The sequence below is a fragment of the Diadema antillarum genome, unplaced genomic scaffold (genome assembly GCF_040938485.1).
Source record: "Diadema antillarum isolate AM-2024a unplaced genomic scaffold, OU_Dant_1.0 seq00000506_RagTag, whole genome shotgun sequence".
Classification (NCBI taxonomy): Eukaryota; Metazoa; Echinodermata; class Echinoidea; order Diadematoida; family Diadematidae; genus Diadema; species Diadema antillarum.
The window spans coordinates 43,179-70,557 of record NW_027271461.1 but is presented as its reverse complement, the minus strand read 5'-3'; the positions used below and the strand labels follow the sequence as shown (position 1 = coordinate 70,557).

The following is a 27,379-nucleotide window of genomic DNA, read 5'->3' as shown; positions in this document are numbered from 1 at the left end:
ATAAGAAATTCATAAAACAATAAAATAAATAAGAAATTGATTTTGATACCGAATTTTTTTTCAAGTACATTTGCTAAGAATGCTACAAAGAATATCTAGACCAAAAATGAGCACTTTTGGAGCTTTATTTACTGATTTAGATAAAAAGTCTGATTTCTCGCATAAATTAGCATAATTAATCAAAATAAAATAAAAGAAGACTATTTTGGAAAATTGAAATATACGATCTTGTAGATTACATCGCACACTACCATTGTGCAAATTTCCGCGGCGATCGCGCGATCCACGGCCGAGATCTTAAGGGGGGGCCCTTTAGGCCCCCCCCCCCCCCCCCCCCCCCCAGTCTTTCGAGCTACCAAAATAGCCCAGTCTTTTTAGGGTTAAGCCTCTTGTAGGACAGTTAATTGTGGTCAATCGAGACCCCAGGGATACTAATCTTATGTTCAGATTTCTGGGGATACCATTGCCCTAGGGAGCTATTGGACTGTGTAATTGTTGAGATTTTCTGAAGAGAGTAATCAGCCAACTGCTACTTGTCGTGATACAGATTTCTCTATAAGTCCTACAACTGAATAATGGTTTGCAGGCATAACACTGGCACTCTACAGGAAGGAACCACCATGCACTGAAGTTTTACAGCAGCTACAACAGATTATTTGCTGCATATGACTCGGTGGGCAGCTGCCTGTCTTGTGACACCAATCAAGCCAAAGAATCTATAAGTACTCTTTTGGTTGCTATGTGCTGTTCAGTATGGACGGCTAAGTTGGGCTAGTAGCTGTGTCTGCATAGAGTACCAAGACAGACTAAGCAGCTCCTCATGCACCTTTACAGAAGATGAAATGCGTTTGCTTATTAGGATAGTAGTTGAATTTCAAGATGTACAAGTATTCAACTTATGGCCTTTATCAGACAGCACTTACTGTTTAAGCCCCTACACCATTCTCCACTCCCCACCCCCACCCTCAACCCCCTCCTAGAAAAAAATAAATGGTCAAAAGAAAACATTGATTACCAAATGCCTTACACAGGGTGCAGAAATAATTACGCAAGTATTAAACAGTGTAGTAATGTTTTGATGATAAGTTCATTCTCATCTAAATGCTGCTTCAGTCTCCACGAGTTGATGAGTGGAAATCTTGTTTTTAGTGTCCTTCACCATCCTCTGTGTTGCTCTTTTAAATCACATGTTAGGACTGCTGGAATTAAGCCAACATTTGCTGAACTTTTGGGCAAAGTGTATGACCAAAATTGTTATTGCTTTTGAGGGGGATCATTCAACAAATTACCATGTCATTGAATTTTGCCGAGAATGCAGACTACGTAATTACCATCAATTAAAAGTCAAAAGAAAAACAAATATATATATATAAAATGTTATATTGTGTCAGAAAGATATTCATCTTGGCCTATGCAGGTTTTGGCTTTACTGGTTACATGAACAGCCCACAAAAGTGACTGATAAACCCTTTGCACCATTTACTAGTAGTATGCCTTTAGTTTGAAGTAAACTCGGCGTCCAATCAAATACTGCATACACCATATATTTAGTGAGTTGAATTTCTTGTGAAACAGAACTTCCCATCAATTTTACACATGTTTAAATTTGGGCTGGTGGATTACAGCAATGAATGGAGAAATGTATGCATGCATGTCACGTTCATGTTGGGATCAAAGTTGATCATTTTCACATGATAAACTTGTGATTAGCATCGGACCCGTGATATTCATGAACATGAAACCCCACAAAATGTATGGCATATACTGTAAAAGTGGATATTTTCGCGCGACTAATTTTTCGCGCTAGGCCGGGTCAGAAGAGTTTCGCGTGTTTTTAATTCCGTGGAATCAAGACATCACGCACAGGAATGTATGGCAAGCAAAAACATTCGCGTGCTTTTATTTTCGCGCTAGTTTCTGGTTGGGCGAAATGCGCGAAAATTTCAACACCGCGAAAATTTCCACTTTTACAGTACTGGACTGCTGTGCTGGTATAACGTTTTATGTGAAGGACCATGATAAAAAGGGGGAAAATGGTGTACACAGTATTTTTCAATTTTAGCAGTGGTCAAGGCCTTAACAATATTAGTAAACTTAAATTACTGAAGAGAAAATGAAGGGCTCATGAAATTACAGCAGTGTCTTTCATTTGAGCAGACATTTGATGCTGATGCAAGTCATGATGCTGCATTGAATTTATTTGTGTTATGCTTGTGTGTAACATACATGTATTTTCATCCAGATTGCTACCAATAGCTTATTCAATAGAATTTCAGACATGTGTTAGCACCTAGAGCCATTCCTAGCTTCACCATGAGATGAAATGGCACTCCAAGTCAGATTATTTGAAGTGTTTCTGTGTGCTCACCTTTCAGCCATGTACAGAGTAAAAGTTGTGCATTGTGATGTTCCATGTACCTAGCCATATTTGTTCACCTCCTCACTTAGCATGAGAAATTCACCATCTCAAACCTCCTCCCATAATGCAACTGTATTTTACTACTTTTGTACAAGTGCTTATGGCAAGCTCGCAGTTAATAGCAAGTAGACCTTACCGAGTATACACTGCAAATGCATTTATTTAAATGTGTAAGTCAAGTCGGACTGTGATAGAAGAGTTACAAAATTGTGTTGTTTGTGCATCGATTTCTGAATGTTATGTAGCAAAATATTATCACTCATCAGTGTTTTGTTTCAAAGCTATAGAGATCTGAAATACTTTTTGATTGACAGTAAGATCACCTTCAAAATTGCATTTATGCACATGAAGGTTAGATGTGGCTGAAAATATATTTCAAGGTATCGTTTGCACAACTCTGATGGCTGCCAAGGAGCCAAAGATTAGATGTATTTCTTTTTCTTGACACCACACTTGTTGGTTAAGTTCATTCATAATGTACTGCAATCATGCACACATCCCTGTAATGGGAAAGATGAGCTAAAGGAGAGAGAAAAAAAGTGGATGTCTCGAAGCAAGGAATCAGTCATCAATCAAGGGAATAAAATAACATAAAAGTGTTATTTTTTTGTAACATCCAGTTTTTGGTATGAATAAAGAATGTTTTATGATAACACAAAGATTCTGGCTGTGGTCTTCTTTATTTCAAAGTGTGATTTATTTGTTTCTTTTTTTGTTTTTTTTTAGATGAAGATTATCGACACAAGAATTGCATTCTTTTGATCCCTAGTCATTCCACGTAAAGTTATGAATTTTTAAAGTTTTGGTGCCACTCGATGATAAGACTACAACACTTTTTTTACATCACTTCAGGAAAACGATATCAAGAAAATATAAAGAGAATTCAACATACAGTGTATTCCACTTTTTCCAGCATACTGGGGGGTGTTTCATCAATTTAGTCAGCGCTGACAATTTCAGCAAAATCCTTGGTTTTGCTTGGCTGCGATGCTCTGGTCACTGACTGTTACCATGGTGATTGTCAGAGACTGACAACTTGTCGGCGCTGACTAACTTGATGAAACACCCCCCTGAAAGAGCACTTCCCTCTTTCAGAAAGAAAAGCACTCTGAGAGCACAGACCTCCAACCAAGCAGCTCATTTCCACCCAGACACGCATGCAGAAAATTGCCCAATTTCCCAATGAGTGCATAGAAGCCTCTTGTTTATGCCATTGGCTTCCTGCTGCCCAGCTCCCTGAGCAGAGCACGCATTGTATTATGGATAATGCTTTTGCAAAACTCAAATACTGTACCTGCAACTTGAACTCATAAGTTATACATGGACTCTATATGCTAATAAGTTTAAAAATCCTTCAAAAATCCATAAAAATTCCAGGATCACTACCAAAATTTAATCATCTGTTCCTTGTGTCATCATTGACTTTTCCTGCAAGTTTCATTGAAATCTGTTCTCTAACTTTTTGAGCTACATGTATTTTGCAAACAAACAAATGAACCGTTGCCGATTGGAGGTAAAAATGAAATTCTATGGACTTCTCTTTACACTTTCTTTATATTGTCCTACAGTGACATCACTTAACTGTTGTACATGTAGTTAAAAGTTAATTAACTGGAATGGATTGTCTGATTTTCCTCAAACTTTAACAGATGTGTTCCCCTAATATTTGTGCAGTCACTCAACACTTGACTAACATATTTTGGTATCATTTCCTGTTAAATGCTGTACAGTGGAGTCCTGTTGTATCAAGGTCGGATACAACTACTTCATGCTCCCATTGACACGTGCATTCGCATACCTACCCCCAGTACACATACACACAATGCAGCTCCTATTGGCTTAGTGGATAAGAATAATGTAATCTGTCAACTGCAGGTCCCATATGCAACATTGTCAACTTTAAAACATTTGAAAAACAAGCATTGAGACACACAGTTCATACAGTGTGCATTTGTGGGTGTATTCCAAGTGTATCAACACGAGGGTCCAGATTTGACAAGATACTGTAAAACATGATATATTCGCCTTTTTTGCGGCATGAAATTTTCGCGAACTGCCACTGGCATTCAGTGCATATAGTGTACAAAAGAACTTTCGAGTGCATTTTAATTTTGTGAATCTTCACGCTCGCGAAATTCGCGAAATTAAAATGCACGCGAACATTTCTCATTTTACAGTAAATTAGCCAGACCCAATGATTCGGACTACCAAGATCCCCATGTATTTGGTCCCAATGTGGCTGTGAATCAAGACTTACGACCTGTTCACACAAATTAGCAAAACAAAAGATACATGTATGTTTGAAAATGACTGATTCCACAAAACATATTGAAATTAAGTCTTTATCTACTACAAACTGGTTATATCTGTTGATGTGGAAATCATCTTGCTTTTTTTTTTTCCTTTTGAAAATATCAATCATGTAAAAATTATACTTCTACATGACACAAATCAGGTATATAAGTCATGCAAGTTATCATTTTCTTGACTTCTCAAAAACAACACCTTCACCACACTAAGGACATGCCTTGTCTCCATGCAGCCAATTTTATTTACCACATCAAATTTCTCAAATATGTAGCTCGATAAATACAGTCAACCTCATATGAGTATAAATTGAATCCAAAGGAACCAGTGACTTGCAAGAATTTCAATTTACATAACGGAATCAACACATTTATATCCATCAGGGGTAGAATTCTTCTTAGACTTGGCTGATTTTTTTGACTTGTGCAAGGTTGACTTGGCGAGGTTGACTAGTTATGTTGCATTAGCTGCTCCTATTCCAGCTGCTTACAGTGAAACTTGCGATAACTTGAAATAATTCAAGCAATGCCTTTCTGCCAATGGGGTCTCCTTTGTTTCTTTTCATCTCCCATTTAATAGCTTGTTGCCATGCTTTTGCTATTGTAGCAGCAACTGTTGTTAACTTCGAATTACTGTTTATATGATATCATATTAAATACGATACATGTCATGTAAAGAGAGACTGAAATGCACACTATTAATCTTGATTTCCATTTTAGATTAAACAAACCTGCATTTATTACAAACTCAAGTAACATTCACCCAACAGGGCAAAAATATCGAGAAGTGTTGAAGCAACCTGCCAAAGCTGACATATTGAAAATGAGAAGAAATGCTGGATTTGGCTACTTTACATCTATCATTACTTTTTCCTTCATTGCATGCTACTGCTTGAAAATTTAACTTTTGACATGCTAAAATGACCTCTCAGGTAATCCTCAAAGATTATTGTGACATGGCTATAGTAGAGGGAACTTCAAGCTCGGTGAAGGCATTTGTAACGTACAATTAAAGGTGGTACCAATCTAACTTGGGAATAGTAACAGCCTTGATACCACTAAATCTGAACCAAAGACCCATCTTTTCCATCAACTTTGTAAATACTATGTGACATATTGTGGAAGCTTTGCCCCTCTGAATGTCGTAAAGATAAAGGGTGCTACAAGTACATAAATTGATCATCATCATCATCATATCTGTGACTGCATGAATTATGGTGCTATCAGTATATTTTGCATTTTAATGCAGTATCTCATCTTAGGTATTTTTACACTTTAAAATGTAAATACATTGTAATGATGTCAAATGGCTGTGATATCATTTCCGAACTGTTCTTCAACTGCTGTTTACAACAAATAACCCATTCAATCTTCTCTTTCAAGAAAACCTTGCTAGACCATGCAGGATGAAAAAGAGGCATTGTCTTCCAGAATACTTTATTTTCTACTAAAATGCAGAGCATACTGTGATGAAGATTGTGATTATGATTATGTGTGATCCTTTACCTGATTTGTGTACACACTAAATGTCCTTGAAGGAATATGATGCAGCCATCATGTCAAGGTCTATTGACAGTACACATTCATTATATGTACTGGCATTCAATACACTTTATGAATGATTTTCCCCCTTTTCACAGACCTTCTTAGTTGTCTCTATTTACAGACAATATGAACTGATTTTATCATCCAGAGATAACATATTTTTGCAATCGATGTACATTGTATCTCAAAAACATAAGCAGAACAAATAAAAAGATACTACATGAAGGTAGGATTACAGATTCAAACATCACAAAACACAAATGCATGACACAGTGATCAGCTAGTGGAAATGTCCACATTGGGAATGAAAGCAGGATTTGCCCTTTTTTGTTATTTGATTAAGAAGCTAGATCTACCTGTATACAGAAGCATCATAGTTTTTGCAAAGGGCTACACTACCATCAGATTTTATCATGCAGAAATGAAACCATGATGGATGTCTTGGACTGTTTACAACAAACACTGTCGGAAGGTAATACAGTGCACTCCCGTTATAACAAAATGCTCGGGACCGGCAGTTTTCTTTCGTTATAACCGAACAAATACAATATATAACGAAAACAAGGAAACCACGTATATATATCACATTCTGTTTGCTGAATACTCATCATACACTGGAAAGCTATGTGAAGTATGATGGGATAACTGTATCACAATAATAAACGCAAGTTCCCCTCAAAAACTGTGCGTGACACAAGGAGCGAACACACAGTGGTGTGAAGCGTTCACCCATGCAGAGACGCTATAAATGCTTGTTCCGCTACGTATTTTCGAAAGCAATTCGCATTTTGTTATAACGGAGCACATTTCTTTTGTTTTTCCTTGTCTGTGGCGCTCGGAAAAGACTTCGTTATAACGGAAATTTCGCTATAACCGTGTTCGTTATAAGCGAATTTTTTACCATAGACTTTAATGGTGATAATTTTGGGACCAGAAGATTTACTTCGTTAGAACGAAATTTCGTTATAACCGTGTTCGTTATAACGGGAGTGCACTGTAGCAGTGTCTTGCCATGCCCTAGACATTTGTCTCAAAGATGTAAATGCCTACTACTCATAAGAATAGTGCAAGTCAAATAGTTGGATCAACCTGCAAGGAATCTTCCTGATGTACAAACTGTCTAAAGGTAGCCTGGAGCTAAAAGCACGTTACAACATCTGAAAATCTTGACAACCAACTGTTTGCTGACCAAACGGTCATTCCTTGGAATTTAGATAAATATAGTCTATGTTTAAATAACTAACTGCTGTCACAGGGAAGAAAAAAAATACAAATGTTGAAGACAAGGATTGCTCTCAATGTGAGAGCTGAAGTGTTCCTTGAGCACATCAACCTAGGTTGAAAGCAGCTATGTACACACTCATAATCATAGTCATTTGCAAACATCTCCATAGGAAGCAGTTACAGTATTTTTTCCTGGTATGATCCAATGTCCATGACATGTAGAAATGCATGTGTGATTGCAAACAAAATTAATACAACAAACTTTCTGATGGCACATGTCAAAAAAAAGCAACAACAACAACAACAACAGTATGTCAATTATGGGTGAGTGAAGAATGAGATTGATATAGTGGTAACACCACTTGAAGACAATTTATTTAGAAAAGCAGTGGAACTAGATTTAAAAAACAAAATAGATAGGTTAAAAAAAAGCAAACCAGAAATACACGTATCTTAATACTTAAAGCGGTCCAAGATATCAATCACTGAACATAAAGTCATTGAGGTTGTGTCATGTCAGAACATAGAGAAGAAATGATTGTGTTCTACAAAGCATCAAGGAAGAACTTTAATTACATTGCTTTGTGGTATCCTTCTGTCAGAGAAGAGCACATTTTATTCATTACTTGTACTACAAAACTATCTGAATTTGTGGAAAGGCTAAATGTCCTCTGACTAGGAGAAAACACATGATGTATTTCAACTGCACAACATACTGACCAGTGTCGAGGTCATATGACCAAGTTGTCTTGGTGAATCTTGCTACAGGCATCATGTGTGGAACTGTGAATGCACAAGGCTGAAGATCTGACCCCAAACACAACTAAGGACACAATACAGGTACTGTGGCCTTGCCCTGTTGTATAAGCATGGACCACAGAAACATGCTCCTTTTCTTTTCCTTTTTTCAGATCCACAGATGTAAATTGTGTAATATTATTGTTCAAAAACATGTGCACACACATACAAACACTAAAGAAACACAGTTTTACTCCATCAATCGAGATCTGAGTCGGAGTCATCACGTCCTCCTTTGATGATCTTCTGGTTTCTCCTCCCAAGTAAATCAGCTGCCTTGTTACCTCTTGATCCCTGACCAGCCATGGGGGGCTCTGCACCACCGCTGTAGTTGATGACTTCAGCGATGCCTAGTCTCCACTCCATCATCTCTGTTGGAAAGTCGTCCCTTCCTCCCAAATCATCAAAGCTTCAGGGTGGAAGAAAACATTTCAGCAATATATTTGAATTGATTCCTGTTGGTGTCTATCCATAATCAATAAATTCATGAATGTACATGTTCTTCTTTTGTTAAAATAATAAAGTAACTATGAGAGAAGCCTGCTTTGATCCAGAGCTGTACATTAAATCTCATGTCTTTTATTTCACCATAGGGGCACAGTTACATCAGTGAAAGCATGGGTAGAGTAAACACAATAAACCAGCAAAATTTTTGAGCATTCAATATACACAAACCAGGAATGACTGTTCAGAGGGAAATATCATCCAAACTAAATATTGATCTTTATATGAAAGAGTATTTAAAGTCAAATGAATAGAGTAGTCAACAAATGTGATAAGGCACAATACATTGAGCCCACTATCCATGACACAATCCAGCTCAAAATCTAATGTTATTTCCTCGTCACATCACATCCCCATAGCGTTAAATTAAATACCATTAAACAATCCTACAGCAATTAGATGAACTACAGAAATCTTACATGAAAATTGAACATAGACTCTAAATAAGCTTTCCACAAATTTTTGATCGGATAATAACCACATCATATTTTACCCTATCACAATATGTGATGAAGACCACATCTCCAGCACCTACTGAAAAACCACAAACATTCACTGCATGAAACTTCCACGAATTGCCACTTGCATTCAAAGCATTGTGTAGACAAAACCTTTTGTGTACATTTTACTTTGTGAATCTTGGCTCCTCACGAAATTCACTTAAAGGCATAATATACCATTTGCAGATAACACAAAAACCCAACATTAGTGATTCAAAAAAGTTCTAAAATGTGAGTTGGGGATAGAAACAACCAATGCAAATATTTGAATCAGTATAATCAATGTTAAGTATTGTTAAATAAAATGTGAACAATGATTATAATGAAAATGTTTCCAGATCAAACTGTCTACAGTTATGGTTTATTGAGAAAAACAGATATATCTCCTTACATTTTAGGCTTTATTGCAAAAATTTTATATGGTAGGATGTTTTGAGATACAACTGACCTACACATATGCATCAGATGTGATATCTTAAAAAAATTTTAAATCACTGCTCCCAAAGGTAAACAGGACCTTTAAGTTTCATGCACACAAAAATTTCTGGTTTCACAGTATGTAGCAGACAAGTGAAATGAATTTACTGAACTGCAATCTTACCTTCCAAAACAACTGATTTCTAATTCAATCAGGAAAAAAAAAGCCTTCTTACCCAACAATGTAGTCCTTCGTCTTCCCTTCCTTAATGAGAGCGATGGTTGGGATGACCACGATGCGCAGCCTCTCAGCCAGGAATGGACACTTCTCTGCATTGATCTTCAGAAAGCGGGTCTCAACATGCTTTGGTGCCAGGAGGGCAAGATGCTTATCAACGATCTTGCAGCGCTCCGTACTATCACGGTAGAAGTGGCACACCACGTTGGTACTCTTCTTACACTCGCCAAAAAAGTCTTTTTCGGCCGGAATCTCTGTGTACTCGCCATGACCTATCTGTAGTTGACAAAGTACAGACACAAAAAAAAAGCACACAGATTTCATTGATTCTTAAGCTGAGGAAGTTCAAGTAAAATTTAAACCTATTAAGGAATCTGAGAAACAAAAGATCAAAGCTGGATAAAAATCAAGCAACAATGAACAATATTTTCTTTGATCTATGCAGTGAACAAATATTGCAGGGAAAGAATGACTTTGTGTATCACAGTCTTTCCTTTGACAGAACTTAAAAGTCCATCTGAAGATGTTTCACATGTCCATGATGTACCAGTACAGGTACTAGGGAAAAGCATAATTTCCCCTTTCACTCCAACAATAGTACATAAAGAGCACTGGGCACTGGACATATTTTAGTCACAATATCATACATACCCACATGAACACTTAAGAACACATTGATGGGGTATGATTTCCCCTTACAGAGAACTACAGGCTCATGTAGCACAATTCATACTTTCATATATTTGGAAGGGCTAGTGTGAAATATGAAGCTGTACCTTTTCTATTTTTTTATTTTATTTTATATATTATATATGTATTTTACGTAATGGAGATTTATTCCACACAACGACTAAATTGATTTCCTGGTGCTTGGCCTGACTTACCCTCCTCCACTCATCCTCCTGTTCACGTTGCTTCTTTAGGTTAGCCAAGCGACTCCTTCGCAGGATCTCCAGCTCATCTGAATCGATGTTGTCCAGACGATGGATCTCGGCATCTACCTGGCTTTCAATGATCTCAGTGGCCTTGATGATCTGTTGCTGTACAGCCTGGTCCATGGCGATGCAGCGATTGATGTAACTGTCTTGATACAGAAGTATATTACATGAATTAAATCAATGATCTACCATTAAATTTGCACCCTATTCAGACAGGCCTTGGTGAGCTTGCCGACGATTTAGCATGAGACTTACTATAACAGCATCTAATCTACCCTCTCTCCGATCATTTTCACTTCTTTCAAAGTTTTGATAAACTTTAATCAACTCTACTGATCTATATCACTTCTCAATCTTAAGTTTCCATGCATCCCATTCCTTGATCACATACACCTAGCAAACCAATCAGATCTAGTAGTTGCAGAAAGTTCTACGAATTCACAGATCAATTTATAACCTGATCTAACAAATGATAATTGCCATTGAATAAAATAAATAAGTGCGAAGTAGTTAACTATATGGAAGGAAAATATTCAAAGGTATGACTAATTTACTGATTGCTGGTACAAATACCATCACAATTGCATCTGGAAAGAAGAAAGAGACTTGGGGTGCTGTTTCAACAGGACTTGTTTTTCAGCAAACATCAGCTGCTGTTAAAAGAACTAACACCAATGTAGGAATAATACTTCAGGGACTATGGGGGAAGTCATTTTTAACCTTGCAATTCGATTAGTCTTGAAAAGCATGCATCATCATGTTGTAGACCCTCTCTATGGGATTGTGACGTGGATGCGCCTGTTTTAGACCCGCTATATTGTTACGTATTCAGCTTTGCAGCGTATATTATGTGAACGTTACCATATGACTTGTTATGTTGCGCGAAGCGTAGTATGTGTTGTTAACAACAAGACGCAAAGACAATCGAAAATAACATAAGCTTAGTTTGAATGGAAAGAGAAGAGAGTTGAAGTGAGAATCGGCGAGGTGACAGGACCTCAGTCCCTTGTCTGTCTGGATTTGATTTAATTAGCTGCAATTAAACAGCCATTCATGCATCCATCAAAGAAATTGTGTGTGTGCAATGTGTTTAGCATGACCTCTCATCATCGGCTTACAACAATCACCAAGAGGCCAACAATACAACATTCAACATTTAGACACATCTTGTACTAGTAGAAGTACTTCGTTTTGCAGCTCTTTCTGGAAGCTAAACTGGGATAACAGTAACGAGGGAAAAACAATCTTCACTTCCATTTTTCTAGAATTTACACACAATCAACCAAATCTATGCTAGTACGGTCAATAAAAATGTTACTAGTAGGATAGTAGATCCAATCAGCGGACGCTTTTTTTTGTGTGGCTCTGAATTCCGTACTCAGAGGATGAAATTTTGGCTAAAAATAACACCAATTATTCACAGACTCCTGGAAATTACAAATTCAGCCAACTTATGTCAATTGTTCGCTCCAGTTTTTAGAAAATATGCTTCAAACATACCCTTCTAAAAAAGGTTGTCTTTTTGCGCGGTGCAAAATCGCATTGTATTATTGGACACGATTTTCACAGTGACATAATTGACGTCTTTCGCACCTAGTCCTTGCACCAGAATCACAATTCATCCCACAAATCACCGTACACATTCTCACCGAGAGGATGACAAAGAAAAAATCGGCAAATGAGGCTAAAATTTCGTATTTTACGGCAAAATGTATGTCTTGAACATTTCGAACAGTTCAAGCAAAAAACCTTGTGAGAAATCGACAACTTCTATTTTACATGCTTTGTCTATGGGAGCTGCATGCGCGGGCGGGCCCCTTCCTTAGCGCACAACTATTCCGCATCGTTCGCGTTTGAGGACGATAGCTACAAATTTCCGATATCGATCAGTGAACTTTGTGATTCCTATTGGAATCTTCAGCATTTTTCCTGTATGTGAGTAGATTTCATAGAATTTCAGTCACGAAATGTGATTCAAACACGCATAGAACCCTAGTCTAAATTATTAATTATGTCTAGACTAGTATGACAAGGTGCGGGTCACTCAGCTATAAATTTGAGGTAAAACGTGAATTTCCTCGTGTTTTTACATTTTTATGTCGTGTTTTTTGCGATTTCGGTCCACACAAAGTTCCGTGAGGATAATCTACGAAGTCTCGCGCGTACAGAATGTCATTATTAGTACGCAAAAAATGTGCGTGTCCGGTAATACCATGGTGTCCGGTAATTAAACCATGACCATGCCTGCATATACTTTTACACACGTACGCGTGAACCTCCAACAAAAAATTACACTACTGGGACTGGGGTGAGTAGTACTACGTGACTAGGGCTAGCGCTAACGTTAGGCAGGCAGGCGCAGGTCAACTAAACCTTACGTTAATCGTCTGTTCGGGCGCCTGTTCCAGGCTGAAAATGAAATTCGCTTCGACTAGTCCTAAAATTGAATTGTACCGGTACGTAAAATGTATACTCACTCAACAAGTCTGTAATTCTCGAAGAGATTCAAACCAACAGGAAGGTGTGTCGAAATGAAACAGTAATTCCGTCGTCGTCAGTCGAACCGTAATTTCGTAACATAACATAGAAACTCACACAACAACATCAGTCAACGTTAGTTACAGGGTACCCGTGTGTAGAAAAGGTCCGCCAGCGCAGCGAGCACCGCCACCTAAGCCGTGCAGCCGTACGGAGCTTTTGGACGCCATGTCGTTACTCAGCGTAGTATACTCTCTGCGTTGCTAGATTTTTTGCTTTGTTTTGTTTCTTAGAGATGGATGGAGAGAGAGAGAGAGAAAGGGGGTAGGTTGGGGGAGGGGCATTCTTTCATTCCAACCATTTCGAACAAAGCCAACAATCAATCATCCTTACACATTCAAATTGACACAAACACACAGGTACATAAATAATACTTAGGGAAGCTGTCTAAGGACATAATTCCCCAGGAATATAGATAATATTGCTGTAAAAAATGATAATAATTAACTGTCACTATAGACTGTATGCTTTATATTGTATTGAGCAAGTTGCCCAGGTAACAAGATTATTGTATAACAAAATGATATATAAATCTACAATTCTAGCTGTGAACGCTCAGAGCGGGGCTTCCCAGGGCTGCCAACTCTCACTCATTTTGGTCCTTTCTCACTCTAAAACTTTATTTCATTTGCATGCATTTTCTATTGATCTCACTCATTTTGACTCCTAAATTATAGCATTGGCCTATGGGAGTCTCACTCTCAACTAGTTTCCAATGTTGGCGGTCCTGCCTTCCCTGTCACAAACGTGAAACAAGGCTGCGTCCTCGCCCCTCATGTCCAGTATATTATAGGCCCGTGATGTTCTCAGCCATGCTGACAGATGCTTTTCGTGAGGGTGACATCGGAGTCGATTTCATATTCAGAACTGATGGAAAGCTCTTCAACCTACGGAGACTGCAGACAAAATCGAAAGTTCAGGAGGATATCGCCCATGACTTTCTCTTTGCTGATGACTGTGCCCTGTATGCTAGTACCCAGTCTGACATGCAGGAAAGCATTGACCAATTTATTCGCCAATGCCTGTGACGACTTCGGTCTGGTGATAAGCATAAAGTAACCATCAATTACCATCCTATTTACTCCCATATGTATAAAACTGACATGAAGGCCTATTAGTAGTTCAAAAGGAATACACCTATGTATAATGTACAACATGACAACGTCATCGGCAAGTGCGTATTAAGGTATGTAAAATGATCTCAAATTGTTTAAAGTCTCGTGTATAGACTGAGCAAGACAAGGAATTTGAGCATTTTCACTTTGACCAACCTATTTCTATGACAATACTTTGAGCGGTCATTTTAAAAACATGGGAAAAATCCTGTCATTTTAGTATTTCACTTGACTATTGACCATCATAGCCAAAATCTTTCCCTACTCGTCATTGTGGAGTAATGTTGGCATGCAAATATACCGTGTTTGTTTTTTATGCATTGGGTAATCTCCAAGGTATGGAGGAACTGTGTATCAATATTTCAACAATAGATAGTAGAATTTCAACATTTTACCTGACATTGATCCTTTTGACCTGTCTAATGAATCTCACCTAGCACAGAAACAAGTTTTCTGGTCGCACTCTAATTTCCCACTTTTTCCTTCCTTTTGGATCTGCTTTCTCGTCGCACTCTGATTTCTCACTTTTTCCTTCCTTTTTGATCTGTCGGAAAGCGGTGCGTCATTACAGAGCCAGGTCGTTAATCGCGGTAAGATATCAAAATATCTCTTTCGTGTATACCTTCTACTTCTTAAAGTAGACAACGGCAATTATCCCAAAAGGCAATTAGCGCGTAACTATGCGTAATACCCCGGTCACACAGCACTCCACGTCTAAATCACTTACAAAAAGTTATGAAAATCTGGTGGACGTGGTCGTCAGTGGTAATTTTTTCGTCAATTTTAGTTTGGCCGTGCTTTTAACGGGGTATGGCCGTTGGCGGCTGTTCCACTGCTGAAGCACTGCCTAAGCACGGCTAACCACGTCCAGCCACGTGCATGCACGCGGAAAAATCAATTTGTCAGTGATAAGCCGCTAAACACACGCTATTTCCAGTGATACCAACGCGTAACACGCGCCTGCAGATGATCGTGCTCTGCCCGCTAAATTTTCGCGTCTTATACCGCGTCTCCCCAAGTTTTTATCACTGCCGGAACACGGATTATCACGTGTGTTTCACGTGTTGCAAGTCTTTACCACGTGTGCCACCCGTGGTTGTCCGCGGAGTAAAATTTTGAGCAGTTCAAAACTTTTTACCGCGTCCGACGCCGTTCCGATTTTTCCCCGCGTCCTGCCACGTCTATAAATCGACCGTAGCCACATGGTAGCTCGTTAAACTCGACATCAACGCGAACAACATCGTCTGCTTCACGGGAGACCACTTTTAGACGGGTTTGGCCGTGATTAAGCCGTAAAGCGCTGTGTGACCGGGGCTTAATGAGCAATGGGCACTGCGTGTGAGCTATGCTCGCGCCCACGTAATTGACTTTGGTAACGACATGGCGCCTGTAGATCACGGGACCAGCTTTTGACCAATCACAGGCTTCAAATCTCATAAGCCGAAAACCGAGTTGACCAGACTCTCTTTGTACATGGCACTGGCGCCTTAGGGAGACGAGCGCCAGCTTTTGACAACTTACCAAAGAGATTTTACAGGTACGTACTCCAGTAATTCGAGTATATAATACTCTTTTTGCAACTGATGGTACAGTTTCGGTTGAGATGGGACTTCAGGTTTCCAGCATTTAAAAAAATATATATTTATTCATTTTTTTCCCCTTAAGATAATGAGAAACCCCTTATGAAATATTAAAGAGCAAATACTTCTAAGAGGAATTCAAAGCTTATTTGATGAAAATTGGTTTTGAAATGGCTGAGATAGCCAAAAACGAAGAGGTTCAAAGAAAAGATGGGACCCATTTCTTGTTAGAATTGCTTTGTTTTAGTTTGTTTTTGGATATCTCAGCCATTTCAAAACCGACTTTCATCAAATAAACTTAGAATTGCTCTTAGAATTGTATGCTCTTTAACATTTCATAAAGTGGCTTCTAAGCATCTCGCAAAAAGTTAAAAGCTGAATCCTCACCACAACCAATACTATACAATTTTGATGTCCCTCGAGCAAAATAACGTTGTGATCCTTTCCTTCTCTTTATATTGGGGGTGTGTTATCCTGATTCTTTTATCTATCCTATTTATTGAAAATAACCTCAAAACAAAATATTTCATGCTCCTTTTCCTCCTCCTTTTTTCCTTTCCTTCTAAGTCCAAGTCATATGAATGGTATCGAAAGAAAATCGTTTATCAAAACTGTATAATTGGCGACCAGGAAGCTAATGATCAGAACCTTGATACGGTACTGCATCCATCTCATGTCATTACAACACAAACTATTCTTTTTATTGCAGCGTTTCATCAATCGTGCTACACAACAACGAACCCTGATTATCATAACCACATTAATGTGAGAAATGAAATGTTTGTCCAGATATGACGAGAATTTAGATGTCCCGAACGAATGAAGGTAATTGCAGAGATTGGTCTAAATCTCTCCGTCAAACTGATGATATGCAATAAATATTAAGTAAATCTTGAGATACATGAAGTACATGTATATCGATTTATATCATTTATAAAGTATGATACTATCTGGAAGCCTCGGGTATACATTTTGCGTATATGCAGTTTAAGCGCTTGGTGCATGCCGGAGGCTGTTAATTTCACGCATGCATGTTCATTAAAGACCATCTGCTTTCTCAACTTCAAAATTGATGTCATTGACACTTATGAGAACAACAGTATGGAAAACTACAATTGAAAGAGAAAAATCAAATACTGGTCTTTAAATGCCCATTAGAGTCCCTTGATGAATATGTGTGTTGTGACATGAAATTAATATCAATATGAAATGTGCATTTCTGAATAATCTTATCAGTATTTCTATAATGTATCATTCTCGAGGTAATGTGGTTAATGACAATAAAGATGTTGATAAAGAAGATGATGAGGTTGGTACTTTTGTTATCAATGATGATGATGATGATAATAATAATAATGATAATAATAATAATATATTATTATTATTATTATTATTATTGTTGTTGTTTTGTATGCTTATATCAAACAGAAATAATTTCGCATGCATGATGTATAGTTTTGGTTGAAATTTGGCTCCAGGTTTCCAAATCAATGTGGGATAATGAAAAACTTCTTATGAAACATGAAAGCGCATACATTTCAATTCTAGACGAGAAATTCTAAGTTTATTTGATGAAAACTGGTTTTTAAATGGCTGAGATATCCAGAAATAAAGCGGTCCCATAACGTGGGACCCACCTTTTATTAATAGGATCACTTTATATACATTGTATCAGTTGGGTATCTCACCCATTTCATAACGGATTCTCATTAAAAAAAACTTTTAATTCCTTTTTATGCCTTTTAATATTTCACAAGAATTTATCTCACACATAAGTTGTAAACCTGAAGCCAAATTTTAACCAAAACTATACCATCCATCGTATATTGTTCCTCCAGTCCCGACTCTATTTTGGCTTCTTTGATTCTCTTATATATAGGTATAACATCATGATCTATACATACATTGTCACATCCTTTTTTATGTCCATTTTCTCCGTTTGATTGTATATATTTCATTCAAATTTTACTTTTATAACTGTATGTTGTATATGTACACTTTTATAAAGGTTGATCTATATTACTGTTATGTTACCCATAGACATGGAAACAATAAGCAAAATATGTACTCTCAGGTAGGCTTTATAGGCCTTACATATCATGCAACTCATGTTTGATTCTATAAAGTCATAATATGCGTTGATAAATATAATGGTATAATAATGAATACACGTGATATTCATATAAGGACGGATAGGATGGAACAAACATAGGCTATATGTCATACACACACAACATTTGTGTGTGTGTGAATTCAGCGTGTTATATGATTGAAATAAAGTTTTCACAATGTTCTCACCGATTTGTTATCATGAAACATAAAGTAAATCACAGCGAGAGGTAATATCAATAATTCACATTGACTAAGAGATCCCTATAAAAAGGGGGAATGGGTCGAGAAAAATAGAGATGATAGTGATAAAAGTGATGAAAACTTGAATGACAACGACAAAACATTTCATTTCATTTTTTTTTCATTTCATTTCATTTATTTCCATATCCAAATAATACAAATTTATTGCTACATAGGATTAACAATTTGTACAAGAAGGTGGGAGTGTCATAAAGCAAATACAAACAAAAGTATAATACATACACACCAGCAGCTACAAGCACAATATTATTATGAACCTACGTAATATGCAAATAATTTGATCTTCATGAAATCACTTTACTGAAATAGCACTAGCTTTAGTAACGAATATGAAGGGAACTTGCATAAGAAGCGAAGCTTGTACAATCAGCAAGTTCCCCGAGTAAAAAAAAAAAGAAAAAAGAAAAAAAGCATATCATGCAGACATGCGTATATATTCAAATAAACGAATGGGCATTCCGATTCAGAAGAGATAAGATTAAGAGGAAGAGGTACAAGTAAAGCAATGGGACCAGATGACACACACACACACACACACACATGAAAACAAATGAGAGTGATATTGATTGAAATAACATAAACAATGAAACTAATCATCACCATTATAATTATCATTATCATTACCACAATCTTGATAAGAATTATCACTTTGCCGAATCTATGGACACGATTACACAAATAGAACTAATCTTGTGGAAAAAAATCGAAAGACAGTTTTGAAATGTATACTGGTGTTTGGCACACAACTTATGTTGATGGCTTCTTGCGTATCCGGTTGGTACAAGACAGTTCCCGGATTTATGATACATGTATTTTGTTTGCTTTGGAGCCAACTGAGTATGGTAACACCTCGCATGTAACTGGCTGCCAACCTTACCGGCGCGACGTCCACGTCCCGTGAAAATACTTACTAGAATACATGGTTGGTGTAGAGGCGAGACCATCGCAGCGGAGTACAGTGTACTAGTGTGTATCGGAGTTTTGTAGACGATTATCGTTACGTACACACAAACCTCCACACATACCTAGAGTACCATCGTGCACCCGTGTGTACCCACCCACAGCCCCCTCAACTCTGTTTTCACCACACTACAATACACAGCATACAAAACGCACACCGTACTCGTATTGCACACGAGTACTACACTTGCCGATGATCACGCTAGCGTTTGCTCATCCTCAACCAGGCGCTACCCTACGCTGCTAAATCCCGGTGCAAAGCGAGTGTAGAATGTGCTATGTGCTACGTCAAATGGGAGGCGCCCACTACTAGGATTACTATATCTCATACATGGAATTTAACCCTCTTTCATGATGGTTTTGTCACCTTTGGAATTTAGTGAATGTTTCTTGGACAGTCCCGAGTTCCGGGAGAAACTGCACGCTCATGAAGCTGAACTGGAAAGGACTAATAAAGCTATCAAGGAGCTGATTCGCGACGGAAAAGCTCTGCTTGCGGCTGCACGAAGTAAGTCCCATACACTCACTCACCTGATCACAGTCCGTGAAAGGTGCTGCATGAAGTAAGCGGCAACCGGTGATGAGCATCACCTTGTCTTGTTGGACGTTGGTTTAAATGGAGTCTGTGGCAGCCACCACGGCTGCTATGCTGTACTAATAATGTTTGTCTAGACCTCTTACATACCTAGTGCCACCCACCATTTTCATTGACGATAGACCGTCTATGGCTTCACAATGACTTGAGCCATTCTTTTATTGATTCTTTAGAATTATTGAACAATACAAGGCGATAGAGAGATTTAATTCTGTCAAGTCAATGGCAAGCCAAGGCCAAGGCAAGGCAATGAATGATGAACACAATGCTGTCTTGCAAGAATAGAGTAAACAACACCCCGTTTGCGGCAGGCTTTGTACAGGGTGCCAATTTGAGGCAGGAGCCATTTGTTCATTAATGAAAAGGTCCAATCAGGTGTCACTTCCCATATAACACTTGCAAGATATCCTGCTTGTGTTCTAATGTCATAATGTGACTGTGAGACTAAAAGCACACATGATGTTCATAGTAGTCTAGCTGTTTTATTGATGAATGAAAGTGCCCCATCCAGAAATAGGCACCCTGCCGCAAATAGAGTTGTTTTAACACTCTACTACTGTAAGTTGTTGATGTACGGTATAATGTCTGTTGAATCATTTATGTCATGTGTATAGATCTAGTTAGATACAGTCCCTAAGTCCTTGTTTACATCAATGTAAAGCATGACAGTTTGGGAAACAAAACTTTCTGTCGTTTAAACAAGGCGCTGCTAAAGTGATGGCTGTTAATTTATAGTTGTGTGGTATTGACCTATGGCACTATGCAAATCATCCCACATGATGATGAAACCCAGTAGAAATCTACATGTATGTGGGGATTGCACTAAACCATGTGTTCTAGCTGCCATGCAATGAGCCAAATGATGATGATGATGATGACACAACATTTGTATCGCACCACATACAGTATATCTGTTAAAAAAAAAAGAAGTAAAATGCAAAGGCAAAGGCAAACGCCTTGTACATGGCATCAGCTTCACACAAGCTTTGATTATACAAAGAGACATGCATACAGGGAGGTGAGACGAAACCTCCCTGATGTACGTGTATATTATACAGACAGAAATCCCATATCAGTCTCATGCTTATAGTTTTGGCAATTATGCATCACTGGAACAACCTTCTACAGTGCAAAGTAATCCTCTTCAAAATTCACAATTACATCCAACTCAAGGATGCCTATCTTCCTGCAGATGTGTAGAGAAAGAAGCAGTGCTGTTGAACTCAATTCATTGTACCCTGGATATGTCAAGCAAGTGAACGTCATGTGCGATACAAAACTTGAAGGCAGACACATTTTTCATTCATTTTCTCTCATCATGACATTACGGACACACCATCCACATGAACAACAAGTAGACTATCAAACATAGAGCTGAAATAAGCCAAAGGTACTCTACTATCTTAATGTGTGTGACCTTGAGATGTTGATAGCATACTGTCTGACAACCATATGAGAACTTGTGCAAACTGAAACTGAGATGCCTTGTCAAGTTACTGCTGAATTCTGCATACACCAGAGCTGGATGACAGAGAATAGGAGTGTACATTGTACAGTTGGTAGGTACGAGTATAGCAGCATGTGCTTGTTTCATGACACAGGAATCAGCACAGGTTAATTAATGCAAGTTGAATAGAAGGTAAAAATTATATAGGAATTACTGCAGTATATCTAGGCCTACTGTACAAGATCAAGGTAAAAATTTATATGCAATATCCTCAACATGACTGAAAAACACTGATTATAAACCAAGTGCAATATATACTGTTGCAATTTCCTTTCTTTGATACATGTGAGCAGGTGTAAGAGTTAAATACAGGCTTAGGGTTTGGGATGTATCTTGTACATAGCACAGAATTGCAGGTGGTCTGAGTGAAAAGTACATACAATGTATTGTGTGTAGTGAGGTTTCTGTGAAGAAGAAATGCTAATCTAATTTCTAAATCTGGTTTTATGATGTGGGATTTTATGTTCTTTAGCTTAAAGACAGATACTCCCTTAACCAGACTTGATTCAACACACTTAATGAACAGATTGCTCTTTAGCTCAACAGAGTATCTCCTGTAAGCTATAAGGAAACCTCCGTCAATCTTGGTGATTGTTGCGGGAATGTTCAATCTGGTTTGACAAAAACATGACAGTATACTCTTTGTGTGATTTTAAATGTGATGGCAAAGAAAAAACTTCATTACTTTTGGTCTGCTGTATGCTTCCTGTCTCTCAATTGATGACCTTTATTTTGAGGAAAAAAAAAAGAACTTGCATTTGAGTAACTTAGAGGTACTAAGAAGGCATTCAGGAAAGTATTGGACATGAAGAGAGATCTTTTAGTGACAAGATGTAAAAATAGGCAGGAAAATAGTGACAGGAATTCAAAGTCTGTCATACTAGTATACTAGATACACTATATTATTCTGCAAACATAGACAGTTTGCAGTTACCAGGAAATTCAGATTTAGATTCACTACTGTACAATGCAAAGTAATAGAAAATTCACCATGATCCATTTAAGTACCTTTGGAAAGTATTCTATTTTCACTCACTTCCAAAGCTGGCGATTAGCTTGTAGAAAGCTCTCTTATGCAATAAAAAAGCAAAATATTTCAAACTTTTGGCTCATGATGCTTTTAAGGCTTCTGTATCAAAGCATTGCACCCACTGGAAACCTGATCTATTATTGACATTGGCTGCAGTGGGTATTAATGACTTTGGATGTGTGCCATAATTGTTCCCATATAACAGTATCTCAGGAATCCTTCCAATTGCAAGGGACAGTGGTGATATGTGTGACACATGACAGTGCTAAAAATATAACTTCGTTCCATTTGAATTGGAGTGGTAGCACACCCACATACCACATAGTACACATGCTGTACACAAATTTACAGTTTGTACATTGCCACTCAAAGGCATTCACTGCATTTTTTTGGGGGTAGGGGTGGGGGTGGGGGTGGAGGGTACAAATGTAGATACTGAGTTATAATTCTGAGTGTGATGTGTCAGTCATGTACAATACGTCAATACTTTAAAATAGTGTAATTTGCCAAAAACACACACATATTATATAATTATGTATATAGTCGGTGCAAGAATAGTTTTCCACGAGAAACCCCCATAATATAGAGCATGTGTGTTTATTGAACATAGTTCTGGTAACAAATTGCATGTAAGTATGGTCCTTAGCACTGTGCCAATTTAAAACCCATGGCATATCGTGCCATGATGAAATATTGAGGCTCTAATCGCCCATTCACATACAAAATGTTGTTGTGAATATTTGTGTATAGCCTGAAATAAAGATGGCATACAGTGTATGTATGCAGTATGCTATATGCATGCAGAACTTGCACTAAATTTGTCAGACAATCAGAGCTTAATATTTTTCAGAGAAAAGTGCTCTAGAGTGATATGGATAGTATCATCTGCCTATTAAAGTCTGTGGCAGATCATAAAATCTCACAGTGTTGATGTTTCTACAGTGTGTACATTGCACCATGGAAAATGCAGTGACCATGGATGTCTTGGGTACTGTAGACTTCATGCAAGATAGAGTATCACACTGTACAAAGGAAATACACCACAAAGGTTTAACCAATCAACAAATGTACTTAATAGGATTCACAAGGAGCCAACTACAGTCATGAATGTAAAGACTTATTCAGGTTTAAAGGGGATGGCTAGTAACTGATCGGTGGGAATTAGTGGGAGTGCTTGGGGATGATTGTTCCAATCCTTGTGGGATTCATTTAAGAGTACATTATGTACATGTATCTATTGGTGTGTGAAAATTGTTTGCTTCAGAATGGTCTCATATTCAAGTAATGTGCGGTTTAATGTTTCCAGGTTAGCATGCCTGTACAGTGACGGGGCATTCCCACTGATCAGTTACACTAGCCATCCCCTTTAAAACATAGATTTGCTTTAGTATAACACATGTCTATTAGCCATAGTGGGGTGGGGGGGGGGGGGTTCCAAAATAAGAAGAAAGATGATTTGATAGGTAATGCGATGAGTCAGGTGCATTGCTGTGTTGGTACAGCTACTGTATGTACATGAATCCACTATCAATAGGCATACATGGAAGCCCCCAGTTATGGCTGAAATAGACATAAAACATAAAAACAACACCCAAACCAAACAGGTCTGGAATTGTGTTCAGTACTGTACATCTCAGTGTCCCGTAAACTTCTGTGGCCCTCTTTGTGGGAAAGTAATAGAATTTATGTGTTTGTGTGAAAAAAAAAGCTTCAAGTTGGACTGGCTTTAAATGTCTTTGTTCTGCACATAGAGAATGGGATATCTGTGATTAGTTGAACCCCCCCCCCCCCCAGAAAAAAAACCCCAAACAACAACAAAAAAGTGACTTTATGTATATTCCAGTAATAAGATTAACAAGCAAAGCTTGTTACACAATGTGTTTGACTGTAGATGACTACTTGAATGTAGGATACCAGTGAAACAAAAAATGATGATATAAGATAACACATGACATTTATGTGAGATGTGATTGCATGAAACGATATCAATAACAGTATACTGCATAAGATCTGGTTAAAAAGAAGGCAGACACAGCGAGGAATTTACCAGTAATAAATCCCTCTGACACACACACGTATGTAAGCTGGAGTATGCCACTGGTGCGTGGAGTATGTCGTGTGCATATATCCTGTCTCCAGTACATGATGGAACGTGGCAGTCCTGCTTTTTCTTGGCTGGAGCACTTCTGCAGGAGACGGCACGTCTTTCCCAACAAACACAGTGGCTGCCATTTTTTTTTTTTTTTTTTGAATGTCATAGGAGCTCAGTCTCTGTCAACTCCACAACACAAATATGGAGGTGATGAGAGGTGCTGACCCCTGTAGTCTGAGGAGTGTTAGGAGTACGGTAGGCAGGAATTTGGGATGAACATTTGTCGGAGGGGTGTGCTGTGATGAGATGTGAAGGTGATTATTGTGGGGCTAATATGTTTATGGGTTTTCAACAGTTTGGATGCTCACCATGATAATATCACGGAGATACATTTGTACACATGCTCCAATTACACTTGAAATGCAGAGGCTGTCATATTTACAAATATATGATTTGAAAAAAAAAATGATACAAGTGCAGTGAGTTTCTGGCTGCACATGTGATGAACATTTATTTGTCTTCTGCATGCCATCACATGTCTGGGAAACATTGTATTAGATATCACATTTTGAGGTACATAATGTAGTTTCTGGACACCACCAATGTGTATGGGACACCTTTACAGAAAAAATTGATATACAGAATGTAATGTGTATTAAATACCTCAACTTGAAGAAAATGAGAATTATAGGGGGCCTCAGTAGGTGAGTTCAGTAACTGATGTAGAGGCATGACCCTGGAGGCATGACCTGTAATTAGTGCTGACCTCTCCGGGAGACTCATTTCTGCTTCTTTGTTTGTGTGCAGTGGAGTTTTTTGTATACTGTATTGTGTACAGTATATAGGCCTACAGGGAATAATTTTCCAACTCAAATTTGTTTAGCAATTTCAGCTGATGAACAATATTTCACATGGTATCCTGTACATTTCTATGGAAGAAAACTGCTACACAAAAGATAGTTTGTGTAGCAGTGGTGTAAAAGTGCATAGCAAATTGCGATGCGATACCAGGGAAATTATTCCCTGATATAACCAAGACATATGATGTAGGCCTATGTAGTATGCATCGCATGTGTAGAACAGATGTGTAGCCATTATATGCTACAATGTAAGTGGTTTTCTTTAGTAATGGTGTTTGATAGCAAAGAATGCTAATTAAAAGTTTTCCCCACAATTGAACCGTGTTCCAATTATTTTATTGAATGATTTACACTGTGATATCCTGTATAGTATAGGCCAATTGTACAGTGTAGATATCACCATTTGTAGATACAAGATCATTTTTAACTTCCGTGATACTGGGCCGAATGCATAAAACAAGCAATTGCTTGTAAGCAATTGCTTCAAGCAAAAGCACAAGCTCGTCTAGCAATAGGTCTAGTTCAAGCAATTGCTTTAACCATATGCATGACCTTTTTCTTGTGCTTACAGTATACCTTTTGCTTGTCTCGCAAAAGCAATTGCTTACGTTTTCAACAAAAGGGACGTCACGCCTGTGCGAACACAAGAACAAAGGCGAATGTAACAGCATGTATTTGAAAGGGCATGTGTGTGCGGAAACATTTCCTGACATAGCAAAGGAGCTATGAAATGACATTCATAAATGCACACACAGACGCACACACACATCTACACTGTATACACACACTGGTAGTGGCTGATTCCCATCACTGCTTATAGTAGCCCGGATGCGCCTCATCGCACGTGGAGAGAGGTCTCCTTGCTCTCCACCGAAGTCAAACATCCTACCTGTTTTTCATCACATTTTGCGTGCTAACCACTGGACATTCCCGTTGTTGAAACGAAAAAGTTTCTAACACTACTTAGGAGTAATTTCTTGTAGATTTATACCACTCCCACACAAGTGTCGTCTTTCTTTTATAAATATGAAAATGATACTTAAAGGGAACGTCCCGGTTAAGCAAAAGCTCGAGCTCATTTGACAGAGCTTGGAAAATCGTAAGCAATTGCTAGCAAGAACTAGCAAAAGGTATGTTTTATGCATACGTGTTTAAGCAAATGCTTGGTGTCTGAGCAATTGCTTGCGGGCAGCAAGCAATTGCTTGTGCTTGCTAGCAAAAGCTTCTGCTCGCAAGCAATTGCTTGTTTTTATGCATACGGATTCAAGTAAAAGACTAGCACAAGCAATTGCTAGCGTTTATGCATCCGGCCCATTGAGACTGAAGAAATTATGCAGATAAGCATCATGGATATTATACACATTTTGTACAACGTATTCATAATATACTGTACATTTTTTTTTCCCCTGGTAGACCTTCATGCGTCAGAAATGTGCAATTCATCATACAATGATCCTTTTCCAAACAGGAATTAGCTCTCATCATTATGAAGGACAGTATACATACATGTACATTTTAATGGTTTAAACATGATGCATTTCATACATGTAGCAATCTGATGGCACAGCTCAGGAATGTGTTACCTGTAGAATGTTTGACATGATGTCAACTGTAGAAACAATTGGTGCATCCATCAATGTACAATGTAGTCTTGCATGTAACATGTACCAGTTACCTTGTGGTAAGAACTGTATTAAAGACATGAAGAGGGCTATGTATAATATTTGTTTTGTTTGTTGAAGAGGAAGAGTGCAGTGTGCGTAGCTGTGCATTCAGTCTTCCTCTCCTATCATTGATAACTTCCTTTTGATCTGAGTCAAAATGACAGACAGCCACTGCA

General features: G+C 38.1%; 1 protein-coding gene across 2 annotated transcripts; it reads right to left on the bottom strand.

Annotated features, from left to right (window-relative positions):
* Positions 1-8,312: 8,312 nt before the first annotated feature.
* On the bottom strand, positions 8,313-13,419 carry LOC139733921 (thioredoxin domain-containing protein 9-like). Of its 2 annotated transcripts, none has more exons than XM_071644734.1 (4): positions 13,367-13,419; positions 10,836-11,031; positions 9,950-10,227; positions 8,313-8,701 (listed from the first exon to the last, which is right to left on the bottom strand). In XM_071644734.1, the coding sequence occupies exons 2-4, from the start codon at positions 11,007-11,009 to the stop codon at positions 8,491-8,493; spliced, it is 663 nt and encodes a 220-aa protein (XP_071500835.1). In that variant the 5' UTR covers positions 11,010-11,031; positions 13,367-13,419; the 3' UTR covers positions 8,313-8,490. The 2 variants fall into 2 exon arrangements, with proteins under 2 accessions (XP_071500835.1, XP_071500834.1); XM_071644733.1 differs by having other exon boundaries at positions 10,836-11,035; positions 13,367-13,410.
* Positions 13,420-27,379: the final 13,960 nt, after the last annotated feature.

Coding starts and splice junctions, on each gene's coding strand:
- LOC139733921 (XM_071644734.1), bottom strand. CDS start 11,009: ATGGACCAGGCTGTACAGCAACAGATCATCAAGGCCACTGAGATCATT. Junction 10,228..10,835: donor AGGAGGATGAGTGGAGGAGG/GTAAGTCAGGCC, acceptor TGTCAACTACAG/ATAGGTCATGGCGAGTACAC. Junction 8,702..9,949: donor ACGAAGGACTACATTGTTGG/GTAAGAAGGCTT, acceptor TCCACCCTGAAG/CTTTGATGATTTGGGAGGAA.